The sequence below is a fragment of the Larimichthys crocea genome, chromosome XVII, assembly GCF_000972845.2.
Source record: "Larimichthys crocea isolate SSNF chromosome XVII, L_crocea_2.0, whole genome shotgun sequence".
Taxonomy (NCBI): Eukaryota; Metazoa; Chordata; class Actinopteri; family Sciaenidae; genus Larimichthys; species Larimichthys crocea.
This window is the reverse complement of record NC_040027.1, coordinates 28,490,885-28,503,668: the sequence shown is the minus strand read 5'-3', so window position 1 is coordinate 28,503,668 and position 12,784 is coordinate 28,490,885. Positions and strand designations below refer to the sequence as shown.

At 40.0% G+C, this 12,784-nt stretch overlaps 1 protein-coding gene across 4 annotated transcripts in view; it reads left to right on the top strand.

The window, feature by feature from the left end:
- Positions 1–12,784, top strand: part of kdm4b (lysine (K)-specific demethylase 4B) — a 42,436-nt gene that overhangs the window by 16,890 nt on the left and 12,762 nt on the right. For 2 of the 4 annotated variants that reach the window (XM_027290117.1, XM_027290118.1), the window contains exons 7-12: positions 1,268–1,371; positions 3,689–3,826; positions 10,243–10,439; positions 11,056–11,312; positions 11,436–11,725; positions 11,988–12,108. In XM_027290117.1, the coding sequence (XP_027145918.1) occupies positions 1,268–1,371; positions 3,689–3,826; positions 10,243–10,439; positions 11,056–11,312; positions 11,436–11,725; positions 11,988–12,108 (1,107 nt within the window). The remainder of the gene's footprint in view (positions 1–1,267; positions 1,372–3,688; positions 3,827–10,242; positions 10,440–11,055; positions 11,313–11,435; positions 11,726–11,987; positions 12,109–12,784) is intronic. The other 2 variants (XM_010742166.3, XM_019261200.2) reach the window with 2 other exon arrangements.

Below are 12,784 nucleotides of genomic sequence, written 5' to 3'. Positions count from 1 at the left end.
AACCTGGAGGCACATTTACATGCGCTGCTGTAATGTGATTATTTCACACTTTGGGGTGTAAATTAATTCACACTCATGTTGGCAAGAAACTGGATTTCCATTTTCAGGTTGTGGAATTAACGATAATGTAGTAAAAAACAATTTCTTCTTGAAAAACCTGTTTAATCTGTATTGCATAGCTGGAATCTTTGAATGCTTACCTGCCAACTCATCCGTCCTCCAAGCATCGTATCACTAAACAGTTTTCTATATCTTACATTAGAAACGTTCAGAGCTGTAACTATTAGTTGACTAATCGACTGGTCGACCAAATGAGAAATAACCACCAGCTACTTTGGTAACTGATTCATTCTAATTTTTCATGCAGAAAAGAATATGGAGATTTCGTGCTTTTCTCATTAAGGTGAATATCTTTGTATTGGACTGACAAATCAAGGCTTTCACACCAGGATAGTCTGGGAGACTTGATTGGGTGGGGAATGCTAAAAAATTTCACACATTCATTTGACTTTCACACTGCACTTTTGAAAGCGGACTGAAATGCCTGGACAACATCATGCAGTTACAACAGCTGCTCATTTGGAGCCCAAGCACCGACTATGAAGAAAAAAAGCACCAGGAAAAAGAAAACCCTGCTAATCGATTGGCTTTCTGATCTTTGGTTTGCTGGATAGTCCATTTGCTTACCCACTGTAAGCGAACCACACCAGGGTTCACTTGCAAGCGGACCGAGATGCACATTTCCAGGCGGACCAAAGTTCGCTTGTTTGGTCCGCACCAGAGTTCGGATGAGCTTTCACAACTGCCCAAACGAAGTGGACGATGTGAGGAAATGAACTCTGGTCCATTTAAAGCAGATCAAACAGTGCTGGTGTGAAAGCACCCTTAAAGACATCAAATTGGACTTTTGTGACACTAGAATGAACATTTTACACTATTTTGTCACATTACACCAAAAAATTAAATTAATAAAAACATTCATTACTTGCAGTCCTGGAAACATTACAAATCAAAATGGGTAGATGAAACCACAAGTACGGTAGATGAAAGGTAGTGTAGAAAAAAACGTAATGTGATTTTTCTGCTGTTGTTTTTTTTTGTATCTTATAACATTTTTCAGTTTAAAGTGAATTCTGTTGGTGTACAATTAAATGTATTGAATATTGCGCATATATTGTTACGTAATGTTTCTTTTATTTGAATAATTTCATGGTTTGAGTTTATTTCCAGTGAAAGATCTTAAACATCTTTTGTTTTCCTCCCCTAGGCTTCTTCCCTGGCAGCTCTCAAGGTTGTGATGCCTTTCTTCGCCACAAGATGACCCTGATATCTCCCTCCATCCTAAAGAAATACGGCATTCCCTTTGATAGGGTGAGTGAGAACTGGTCCAAGTTGCATGGCATAAAATGCATGGTATTTTATTGGCCATTGTGAATAAATATAATTTATTTTTAGAGATAGTGCAGGGTACAATCTCTGCTAGCATTAGAATCTATTACTTACTAGTTAAGTGGCAACCTCAGGTGCTGGGAAATGAAGAATGCAGAAGAAGTAGTACATCCAACATGGTGTCGGCAGGTGCTGCAAAATTAAATTTTATTCCTACAGGGGGCGTCACTCATGCTCTGTCCATTTGGTCATTGGTTACTATCAGTACTGAATGACAGTCATGATGCTCACACAAAGTAGAGCCAGTTGCCTACCTTAAAACAGCTAACCGAGCATCTCTCGCCATTCATCGTTCTTTACAGTCTCTTGCGTGCTAACTCAAGTGTTTAGCTTAACACTCAAATAAAGAAAGAAAAACATGGTAGCTAATGAAAAACCTTCATTCACTTTCAAGTAGCTAAAATCGACTATGGCTAACAATATTAACCTATTTTATCGAGATGTTAATATAAAATAACCTAAGAGCCGTGATGTTTAGAGACTATATAGAGAGATACGATTCTATATATAATAAGCTAATATATATATATTATCTTATATGTAAATATGATTCTATATATATCTTTTTTTTTTTTTAAATGTTTTTATATTTAAATATAAAATACTTATATTATAGTCTCAGAGGTGGACTTATTGTTTAATGACCAATCACAATGCAAGGGAGGTGACTCAGTTTAGAATGCTACAGGCTGTAGTAATGATACAGTAAAAGTAATGATCTTCTCTTTGGTCTGTCATAAGAAATGAATTGGCTCTCCCCCCAACTTTCTGTTTTTGTTCTATTCAGTTGGCAATATAAATCCTTGCTGTGCAAAAATTAATGGAAGATAGAAGAAAAAACTGGCACAGATCAAGCATACAAAGTTCTCCATTGTCAGCAGAGGGCCCCCCACCACATTTATCTGTTCTCTTCCCCCTCAGGACGTCATTATCACAGTGAACGGGTTACTTTTTACACACCTACAGTACCTCTCTCCATTCATGTGTAAAAATAAATCCGTCTTCTTGCATTCTTGCAAGAGCAAAAAGGGATGTTTGATATCGGAACCACTGCCTTTAGTTGAGGAAGTTCATCTCCCACTCACCCTCTACTCCTGCTTCTCTCCTCATGCCTGTCACCTTGTCTGGCTTGATGTCTCTTGATTTTCTGGATCTGGGCTTCATGAAGAAGTTGAGATCCACAGCCAGATATATAGGGCTTAAGTTTTGGGGCAACACATTTAAGTTAAGTTGTTTCTGAGAAGTCAAGCTCCTTAAACCTCAATGGCAATTGTTATGGATGTAAGACTCGAGTAATGATAGACTATATTTTTAGGATTAGATTATATTCTAACAGTGAGAAGCAATTAGCCTCCTTAACATTAGAGTTGAAAATGGAAAAGTGCTCCCTATGCCACTAAGGGAGGCCACAGGTCACACTCATGAGTCTAGTAAGACTAAATATTCCCTGCCAGGAAGAAACTTTCAGAATCGGGTTGATATCTACAGACTGGCACACTTGTACTGCTGATCTCCATTCTCCTTCTTCATTCATTCTTCAATAAATAATGTAGTGTAAGTCATCAAGGTCTCCAGAGTACTTCTTCAAACTACAAATGAACCACCTCTCATCAGATTTCCTTCACAACAGCTGCAAGTAATAATTTGGAAAATTAAAAACGATACATCATAAATAAGACAAAAGAAAAGCATAAAAGCAAAGAATACAAACTATCATTGGAAACTCACACATAATAGGAATAAGTCAGTTACAACCTTTAAAGGATATTCAAAGTGGGCAGAAAGTGGTGAGTAAAGGCAGAGGTGGATAGAGTCGTCAACACATTTAAAATAAATCTTACTTTTAATTTTCATTTCTTTTGAAGTCAAATGAATCAACTTCAGCGGCTTTCTGTTTTTCATGATCTTTGTCATTAAAGAATAATGAGGATAGCTATTTTTTTAATTCAAGAACACCTTTACCAAATGAAGTGTCAAAAAAATAACCATATTAATAATTATTGAAGAGAAACCTAAAAAAAACAAGTTTCCTTTATGATGGATTTAATTAGTTTGAGTTGCATAGTTGTCTACATTGGACCCAACACTACAGCGGACTGTGTTTTTCCCAAGTTGAATTTAATTGGGATTCAGTTGTACATAAAAGCTTTTATGTCTGCCTGTGTGTCTAACATGCTGCATTTTTAAATTTGTACATCTGTTGATTTTTATTTTTATTTTTTTCATTCTCCATGAACAGATAACTCAGGGTGAAGGGGAGTTTATGATCACCTTTCCTTATGGATACCATGCTGGCTTCAACCATGGCTTCAACTGCGCAGAGTCCACAAACTTTGCCACCCTGCGCTGGGTGGACTACGGCAAGATGGCTACCCAGGTAAGATGAGACTCGATTCACAGGGTGGATATTCAGTCCTCTAGCAATGCGATGAAGTCTGTGTAACCGGGATAAGTGCTAAATTCCATATAGCAAAATCTGGACGTTTAAAGAACATTTCCAGGGGCAGTGTTTAGATCAGTTAGTAGAGGAGCCGCCCAGGGTTCGAATCCGACCTGTGGCTTTTTCCCGCATGTCATTCCCCATCTCTCTCTCTCTCCGCATTCCTGTCACTCTTCAGCTGTCTCTATCAAAATAAAGCTTGAAAAGAAAAAAATCTTAAAATAACATTTCCAGGTCTGGAGGCTTGAATATTTCAATGTTTTCTCTAGTAGTAACAAAGGAAAATAGCATGACTCTATTTGATACGAGGTATGAAATTTTGAAGTGAAAGAAAACATCTTACATATGATGTGGTACACACTTCTAAATCCACTTGAAGAGGTTTGGTCTGATGTGATTCTTAGCAACTTTTCAGCCTTCCTGCTCTGGCTGTTTTCGAAGGGATGAAGTTATAGATCATATCGAAATATAAAAGCAGCGTCTGGTTCTCTGCTGCACACCATCTGTTACCGACACTAACCGTACCCTTGCATCCTTTCATTGACGCAAACTGCTGCTTTGCCTATGGGCTGCTGAGCATGAAATTGACAGGGCATGGGTTGGTTGTGGAAGGCAGCCCAACTACAGTGTCCTCTGGAAGAACCTCCCCCCTTGTCTCTTTTATATACATTCCACTTCATTTTCCTGTTCAGTTCCCCTTTTCTTCCCTTGCGTGTTCTCCCATACATACGTATGTGTGTGTAGATACCCCTTTTCCTTTCTTTTTTCTACTTGACTGCTTGTCAGATTTATGAGGTGCCAGTTTGCAGAAGTACATCTCCCTCCCTCCCTCCCTCTTTCCCATTTCTGGCCTTCCTACTTTACCCATGTGTGTGCTCGTAATTTAAGAACCAGTAGCCCAGGCTCCAGCAGTCCTCGCTCCATCCAGCCCAGTACTCAAGGGAGCATCTCCTCTACACTTGTCTCAGTCTGATAAAGAAGAGAGGTCCACGTTGCACTGCTAATCCGAGTCGACAAATCGACGGCGCAGCACCTCGCACAGTCAGAGGAAAGTGAAAGAGAACAGCTCAGCCGTTGAGATGGGCTCTTTCTGCCAGTCCATCTCGTTCTTCTTTTTTCTTTCGCATAGATACTTTTTATTTTCTTGGGGCGGTGTGGTAGCACGTTAGTGACAGAGATTGTTCTGTAACGAGTGCTGCTTAAATTCTCATGTCCCATTCATGCTCAATGCCTTTCACTTAGCGTGACTGTGCTATTAGTAGTATTGACTAACATATTAAAGAAATAATAGCAAAAAGAAATTGCACTAAATTATCAGGCTCACAGTGGCCCTCCTTCTTTGTGCTCATTAGCCAAAGGCGGCAACATTTGCCAGCTCAGCAATTTGGCTTGGTTGGCACTACAAACACATCTAGATTGTGTATTTGTCTATAGAAAATGTCAATATATTGACTGGAATTAGCTGCCTTTTTTTGGTATTTAATTCCAAAACTGGATCACCTGTGTCAGGTTTTTAAATAAAGTATTTTAATATCTTTGAGTAAAACTCCTTAGAGAGAGACCATGTAACATTTGAGAGAAGAAACAATACCTTCTTCTTAATCATAAAAAGAGGAATTTCTAAGCAATAAAGCCTTGCTCAGTTCAGTTGAAGAGGGACTTTGTTGCTGCAGCCTTACTTGGTATGGTATGACCGGTATGGTGTGTGCTGGATGATGTTATTTATGTTAGCAAACTTGAGATAGATGTTGCAGTGTAGCTGATTGGACTCTTGATGACTCATCTCTACTTTTCTATTCATGTGAGGAACATCAGATATATGTGAAACGATCATCAATGTATTATAGAGCCAGAAACAGCTGATCATGATTTGCCTTAAATGTTCACTACATCAGAACGTATTCGGAAAAATGTTTAAGCACATTAACTCCATTTAATACTAACACATTATCTGTAAAAGGTAAAAAAAGAAAAAGAAAAAAGAAAAGCAAAATCAAGCAAACAACATTGACTTATGAAGTCTCTCATTTTCTTTTGGTCTTTTAACTTAACTCCCCCCATCGTTCTCTCTCCATCTTTGACTCGAGCAGTCATCTGTTAACTCGTTTGGCTGTCCCCCTCCGCGCTCTCCCGCCCTCCCCCTACAGAGCTTTATTCTGTCAGCACCAAACAGGACAGTGAACGATGGGGCTGCGGATTGAATTTGTCACCGTTTGGGGGCTGCCAGCACACGACAGAGAGAGAGAGGGAGAGATTGAGCTTGGGCGTGCCTTGTGTCTCAGTCTTCTTAAACACAAGCTCTGCAACTGCTGACCCATCTGTCTGACTTGTAAAGCGAACACGCACCTGCAGTGAGAGCAGGCGTACTGTCAGCACTCCTTCTGTGCTGTGTGTGCATGTAATTGGACTTCTATTATTTCAGACATTGCAGTCTTAATTAACCTTCTCCTCAACCTTTCTGACTGTGCACAAGTACAAGTACAAGCTATTTCAGGCTCAGCATCTCAACGTGGCTATTGACTCTAAATTACTATTGTAGGGATTATTGTTGTAAAAACATGTACCAAGTACCATTACAATATATATCATCATTATCCAAATAGATGCCAGGGAGGTCTTTGACCTCTTTTTATGTGGCCACTAAATGTCATCCAGCCCTTAGAAAAACTTCAATGGTTAAACTAGTTTGTACTATTGCCATGCTTTACATTCAGTGCATGCGTTTCTTTGGGCAAGTTTGATTGCTCACAGCTCAGAAATGTGCCCACTGAAGCCCTGACGATTAAAGGATCTTGCAGATTATTTCTGAAAATAGTTATGTGTGACGCACCATTATGTGTCTGGATGTTAACAGTTTCTGTGTTCTGATGTTCTGAGTCTGTAGTATTCTCAACGAAAGCCTCTCTCCGTTCATTTGGTGCTCAGTCACACTTTGCCGCAGGCCTCCACGGTGATTTTTTCTGTCTGGGTGAGAAGCAGAAATCATCCTCCCAGTTCTCAGACTAAATCACGTCACTTTTTCATCTTGAAAGGGAATTGCAGAGGACTCGCTCTGCCTTTCTGATATTTGTCTGCAGAAGTGTCTTATTTTGGCGAGCTCAGACATGCTTTGATTGGACATACTGAATTTTTATTAGAATTTGTTTATGTGCAACATATGTCCATGATAACCAATAAACAAAATGCATTATTTTATTAATGCTGAAGGCTTACTCCATTATTTAAGAGACAAAACAGTATGATTGTTGAAGTTATGCAAGCATTACTATCTGCCACACGAATCTAGCAGTAGTAAATTATTTCCAGTGTTTGTCCAGAGAGTTCATAAGGTCAGTCAGTCAGTCACATTTGGTATTTCAGAGTAAAAATGTCACAGACATGCAACAAAGCAATTTTACCTAGACTTTCATTATCACATTAAAGACCTCCGATTTCAGCCCACAGGCATCCTTTACCACACTGAACCACGGTATATCACAGATTAAACTTCAAGCAGTTTAAATGTGCAATCTCTAAATCAAATCATTGCCACGAGAACAACCTCCAAACCTACTTGCATTTATTAAGGCAGCACACTAGCGTGACTCATATGAGACTTTACTTTTTTTTTTTTAAGCTGTAAGTTGCTATTCCAGGAAGGAATGTTTCGAATTCATTTACCTCTCACGTAGTTGATTGATGAGTTTATCTGAAGGACTGATGTATCAAATCCCTTCAGTTTCAAGGTAAAGCTCTGTAATACCCTGTCCACCCTGCCACCATTCACTGCCAATAGAAAGCAGCCATGTTGTAATGAAGGAGGGTTAGTTGAGAGGAGAGTAGACCAGATAGTTCAGGCCACACAGTGAAATTTGTCATCGCAGTTAATATGTTGCTGAAATGTACAACATAAACAAGGCAGTTACAATACAGTGCTGTATTTACTGTTTATTATACACGGTCAGGTCTACAGTTGAAAGCCATACACCACTTAGTAGTTAACATTTCTATATCACTTTCTTTTTTATTTTTAAATCTCCCCTTTTATATGGAGCATATTAAGCAGCTGTTGTTGGATGGGGATGTATATCCGGAATATAAAGAAGGGTAAGAAAGAAGTGGGAGGGTGAGGGGAAAACGAAAGCAATTTATTCATTATTTAAACTTGGTGAGCATTTTTTCTCCAGCGTGCGTCTCAGTTAAAAATCTCAAGAACATTTGTTAAACAGACACAAGCAAATAACACCACTGATAAGTTTTTGTCTCATCTCACAGTAGGTTTTAACAGCATGAGCAGCTGGATGATACACAGCCCTGCTGTGCAGTATATTCTGCATTTTGCATCATTTTAATTACCCCTCCAATCATTCCTCATTCTTAGGATCATCTTTCTGGTTATATCTCTCCTTGTCAGCAATAGTGTGATCAAAGCAAGCAGAAAGAATTTTGTATAATCAAGATTTGCCAGCTACTGTGAGTCGGGTCACACGGGTCAGGACTAAAACCCTGTTTTGCTATTAGTACTTGCCGCATAAACTGAGTCCGCTGATCCATAGAGAGTCCCAAGGCTCTAGGTTTTCTGTGGCTCCAACAATTTAGCTTCATTAGGATCCCAAGTATACTTCAGGGCTCATTGACTGTCTGCCTCAAGGCGCGTTTTTGTTTTCCCAGATCTTGGTGCATCTCCAAATGTGTTTCCCTCCTCTAATTAAGTTTTTATATGATAATAAAGTGTAACTTGTCCTGGCCCTTGAGGATGGCAACAATCTCCACAACCTCTTAATGGTTTCATAAAAATAAAATGAGCCTTTATATCCTTTTTACAGATGGAAATTGCACAATTTGCCAGGTACATTTGATGTAGGAGCAATATTTATCTTGTGTTCTTTTGCGTTTGAAGTTTCCTGGCATGTTGCTTTTTTTTTTTTTTTTTTACTGAAAGTTTTATGATAGTACCAATCAGCTGTACCCATGCCCTCCCCACCCCCGACTTCCAGCTCCAACATCCCTCCACCATATTTTAATGTTTCCGTCTGTCAAGTGGTGTCTAGACGAGATGTAGGCTGGATATTGTTTTGCTGGGGAGGGTGAGCTGCTGTGTTTCCAGTAATTGAACATAAGGCTCTCACAACAGCTCAAGAAATAATAGGGCCGGAATGTTATTCAGCAAGCAAAGCACAAAAGAAAATATTTTCATCTTGCTCACTCTCTCTGTCCTCCCCCATCTTAGTTTGTTTCATCTCCCTCAGTTTGTTTCCCTCATTCTCAAACTTTTCCTGCTGTACCTGCCATTTTCTGTTAGATTCAGCACTATAGTTTGATTTAACAGCTCTGCCACTTCTTCTTTCTCTAGTCAGCAGAGTGATTCATTGACCTGTGATGCCATTATGAAGGTTCGAGGGTGCAGCTATCACTCTCATTTACCTCTGAACTATCTGCTCATTACAGCGTTTTCCAAAGTCTTATTACCTGCCATATTTTATTCACTACCTTATTTTAAAGCAAACTTTGTCTATGCAAATTTACCAACTCATGGTACACCAATTATTGGCCACTCCTCTGTGCACTCATGAACTGTCTAATGTGTGTGTTTTATGTTTTTCTAGTTTGTTTCTAATAACTCACAGAGAGGAGATCGTGTGTTTTATCGGCCAAACCTTTTTAGCTCAGTTACTGCTTCTCTTCTCTTCTAGTTGCCCTCAGAAGCTTTTTGCAAATGCTGCACTTCACTTTGATGAATAAAATGATCAACTGGATTAGAAGGAAAGATCTTGGTACAGACAGATACCAACAGCTCAAAGTAACATTACATTCACTCAGCTTAATACGATATGTCCCACATTATACAGAATCATGTATGATCACAGCACCAGACAGGAGGCAGACAATGTTTCATTGTGTGTGTGTGTGTCCTAACCCTTCCATTATCAGGTCAACATCTTGTGGCTTGTGAAACCTCTTCATCAGGGAAAATAAAGACACATTCTTAGCAGAGTGCACAAGACACTTGTCATCAATCTGATGACATATTTATTATAAAACATTAGAAATTCTTTATATGAATACATATAACTTAAGTTCTGTAAAGTGATTTTTGCTGCTGCTCTCCCTCGCTGTGCTTTACCCTTCTCTTCCATGCTGTTTTTTTGGGCTTCTTCATCAGTTTGCCACGGACTTGCCTCCTCTTCCGATAACTCACTGCAGAGTTTTCTGTCAAATTCAGTGAAGTGAAACCAAAAAGTGTCATCTGTAGCATCTGCTCCATACGTAGACAAACAGCAGCAGCATTCTACCGCTGTGGAGGCTACGCGTCTTACCTGCAGCTGCTCTCTAACATACAGTCATCTCCTACTGCTCTGTTTGTTCCTCTCTAGTGTACCTGTCGTAAAGACATGGTGAAGATCTCCATGGACGTGTTTGTGCGCTGCCTGCAGCCCGATCGCTATGAGCTGTGGAAGCAGGGCAAAGACACTACAGTGTTGGACCACCTTAAGGCCACTGAGCTCAACAGCCCCGAACTAGAACGCTGGAGGGAGCATCGTGTAACCCAACGAGCAAACCTCCTGCGAAGGTGAGACAAACTACACAAGTTGTCTGAATTCAGGTTACATAGTAGTGCACATAAACATTTTTTAAAAATGTGTTTAGTTTCTTTATTGTTACAGGGATTGTGTTTATAGCTGCCAAAATAAAGTATATGCGTGATATAGTATAACTTCAGAGTGACTGTTATGAAACTGTGATGATATCGTGTCAGGATAGAAGAGAAAGTATTAGGCGTCCCTCTGTGTCTCTGTGAAAATTAGAAACCTCCCCATGTGTCTGTGTAAAAGTATCCAATTTGCATATCAATTGCACAACAACTGTTGCCAGGTGAAGACTGAGTATGTAAAGGCGGGGGAGAAATGGCCGCACACACACAGAGAGAGACGTAGTTACAACGGGAATCCAGAGAGACTGGAGACCAGGTGTCCTGTTGCCTGTTGTCTGACCCTGCTGATTAACATGCAGCTGTTTGTAACAAACAGTGATACTCTGCTGCAATCAAACAATGTCTATTCAACATCATGTACATCCTCTCTGGATGTAAATAAAGGCTGTTGTTTCCAAGCAATAAATCCTGGATATGTTTTATATCTTATATTATATGAATGTAAACATGTTCTGGTCTTTATGTCCCACCTCAGGGCCATGCAGAAGATGAAGCAGGTCCGTCGTCTAAAGCTGGAGGAGGTGAAGGTGCTGGCACAGGAAGGCATTGAGCTGAATGCTGCTGAATACCAGCGGCAGGTGGAGGAGCGCGAGGCCCAGCGTCGGCAGGAAAGAGAGGAGCGTCTAGCCAGAGAGGCTCTGATGACGCTGGAGGCCATGGAGCGTGAGGAGCAAGAGGCTGCTGCCAAAGCAGCAGAGACTCCAGCTGTAATGGGTGAGGAAGATATGAGCAGTAATTTCACTTTCAGTCAGTTTTCTTTGTGTGATGTAATGGAAATTGTTGTATTTAATACTCATGTGCTTAGAAGCTGAACTCGACTTGATTATAAAACATTTCTCTCTCTTTCATTAAAAGTTTTGATGAGCCACCGCCACTCTTCTGAAGTTTCCTCCTCCAATTTTTCTTTGCCAGAACAAGAACCCGAGGCTAAACCACAGGCCTTTACAGAGGACTTTGAGAAAAAGAAGTACAAAAAGCCGAAGAAGATTTCAAGTACCCAGGCCATCACTGGGTTTGAGGAAGCATTTGAGCAGTTTGCTACATCTAGCATGCAGAATTCAAAGAAGAGTACGGTGGGAAGCCCTCTTAGCCCACGAGAGAGTGACATCCCAGCAGACAGCAAGTTGGATGTGAATGCCAGCCAGGTTAGATTTTCCAGCTGGATGTTGATTGTAACAAGTTATTGTGTCCAACATGCTTGTATTGTTGGGTCTCTGCCACAGTTTGATGCATGTTTCACAATGCCCACTGCAAAACAGCAGTTCACAAAGTTACTTTTTAATATTTAAAATGTATTTAGTATGATTTATTATATTATTATTTGCTGCTACCTGTTGCAAGGTTAAAACGATGGACAAAAATGTAAAGAAAAGAAAAAAGATCATCTGAAACAATCTTGTTTTTTAGGCATGCTACTCCAAGATGAAGATGCCAACTGAGGTAAAAAAGAGCCGTCGTCACCCCCTCAGCAAGCCACCCATGCGCTCCCCTTTGTCAATCTTAAAGCAAGACCCATCTAGTGACAAAGGTGTGTATCTGTCATTGTAGGCTTATGTATCCTTGAGTGTAATGTTCTTATTTTCAAATCTGTACCATTGAAAGTTTTACTTGTGTTAAAGAGACTCACCCTTCTTTACTGCAAACCCATTTACAAGAATTAGATGACATACACTGTCAGGGGGTATAAATGCTGTGAAATTTCTCCTTGACATGAATAAAAATGGTCACACAAGCAAATTCAAATTGAATGATAACAGTTACATTTTAAGATGGAGATTATTCGCATAAAATTTACCAAAAACGTGATTTGCAAGAATCCCATGACAGCTGAACCCTGATTATTCGTCGGCATGCTGTCTTTCCCTTTGTCTCCCACTTTATTCATCTCACTCAGTGTCTTCTCCATCACGGTTCTTAAAATGAAAAGGACACCATTTTTGTTTTGATTATTGATCTGGAGAAAGAAAAACAAACAGGACTAAAGCTCCCCGTGGGGATAACGAAATCAAGACTGCGAGGCTTCTTTTCGTTCCCCTCGCTTCTGTCTTTCTTTTCATTTTCTGACTGACACTTATTGATCCAGGGATCATGACTTCCAATTACCTGCTTTCAAAGTCACTTTAAATCGGCAGCAGGGGACCCAACTTAGGGCACGTCCTTCAGAAGGGTGGCTGTGGGACAAGGAGAAAGAGAGGGCCGGTGGA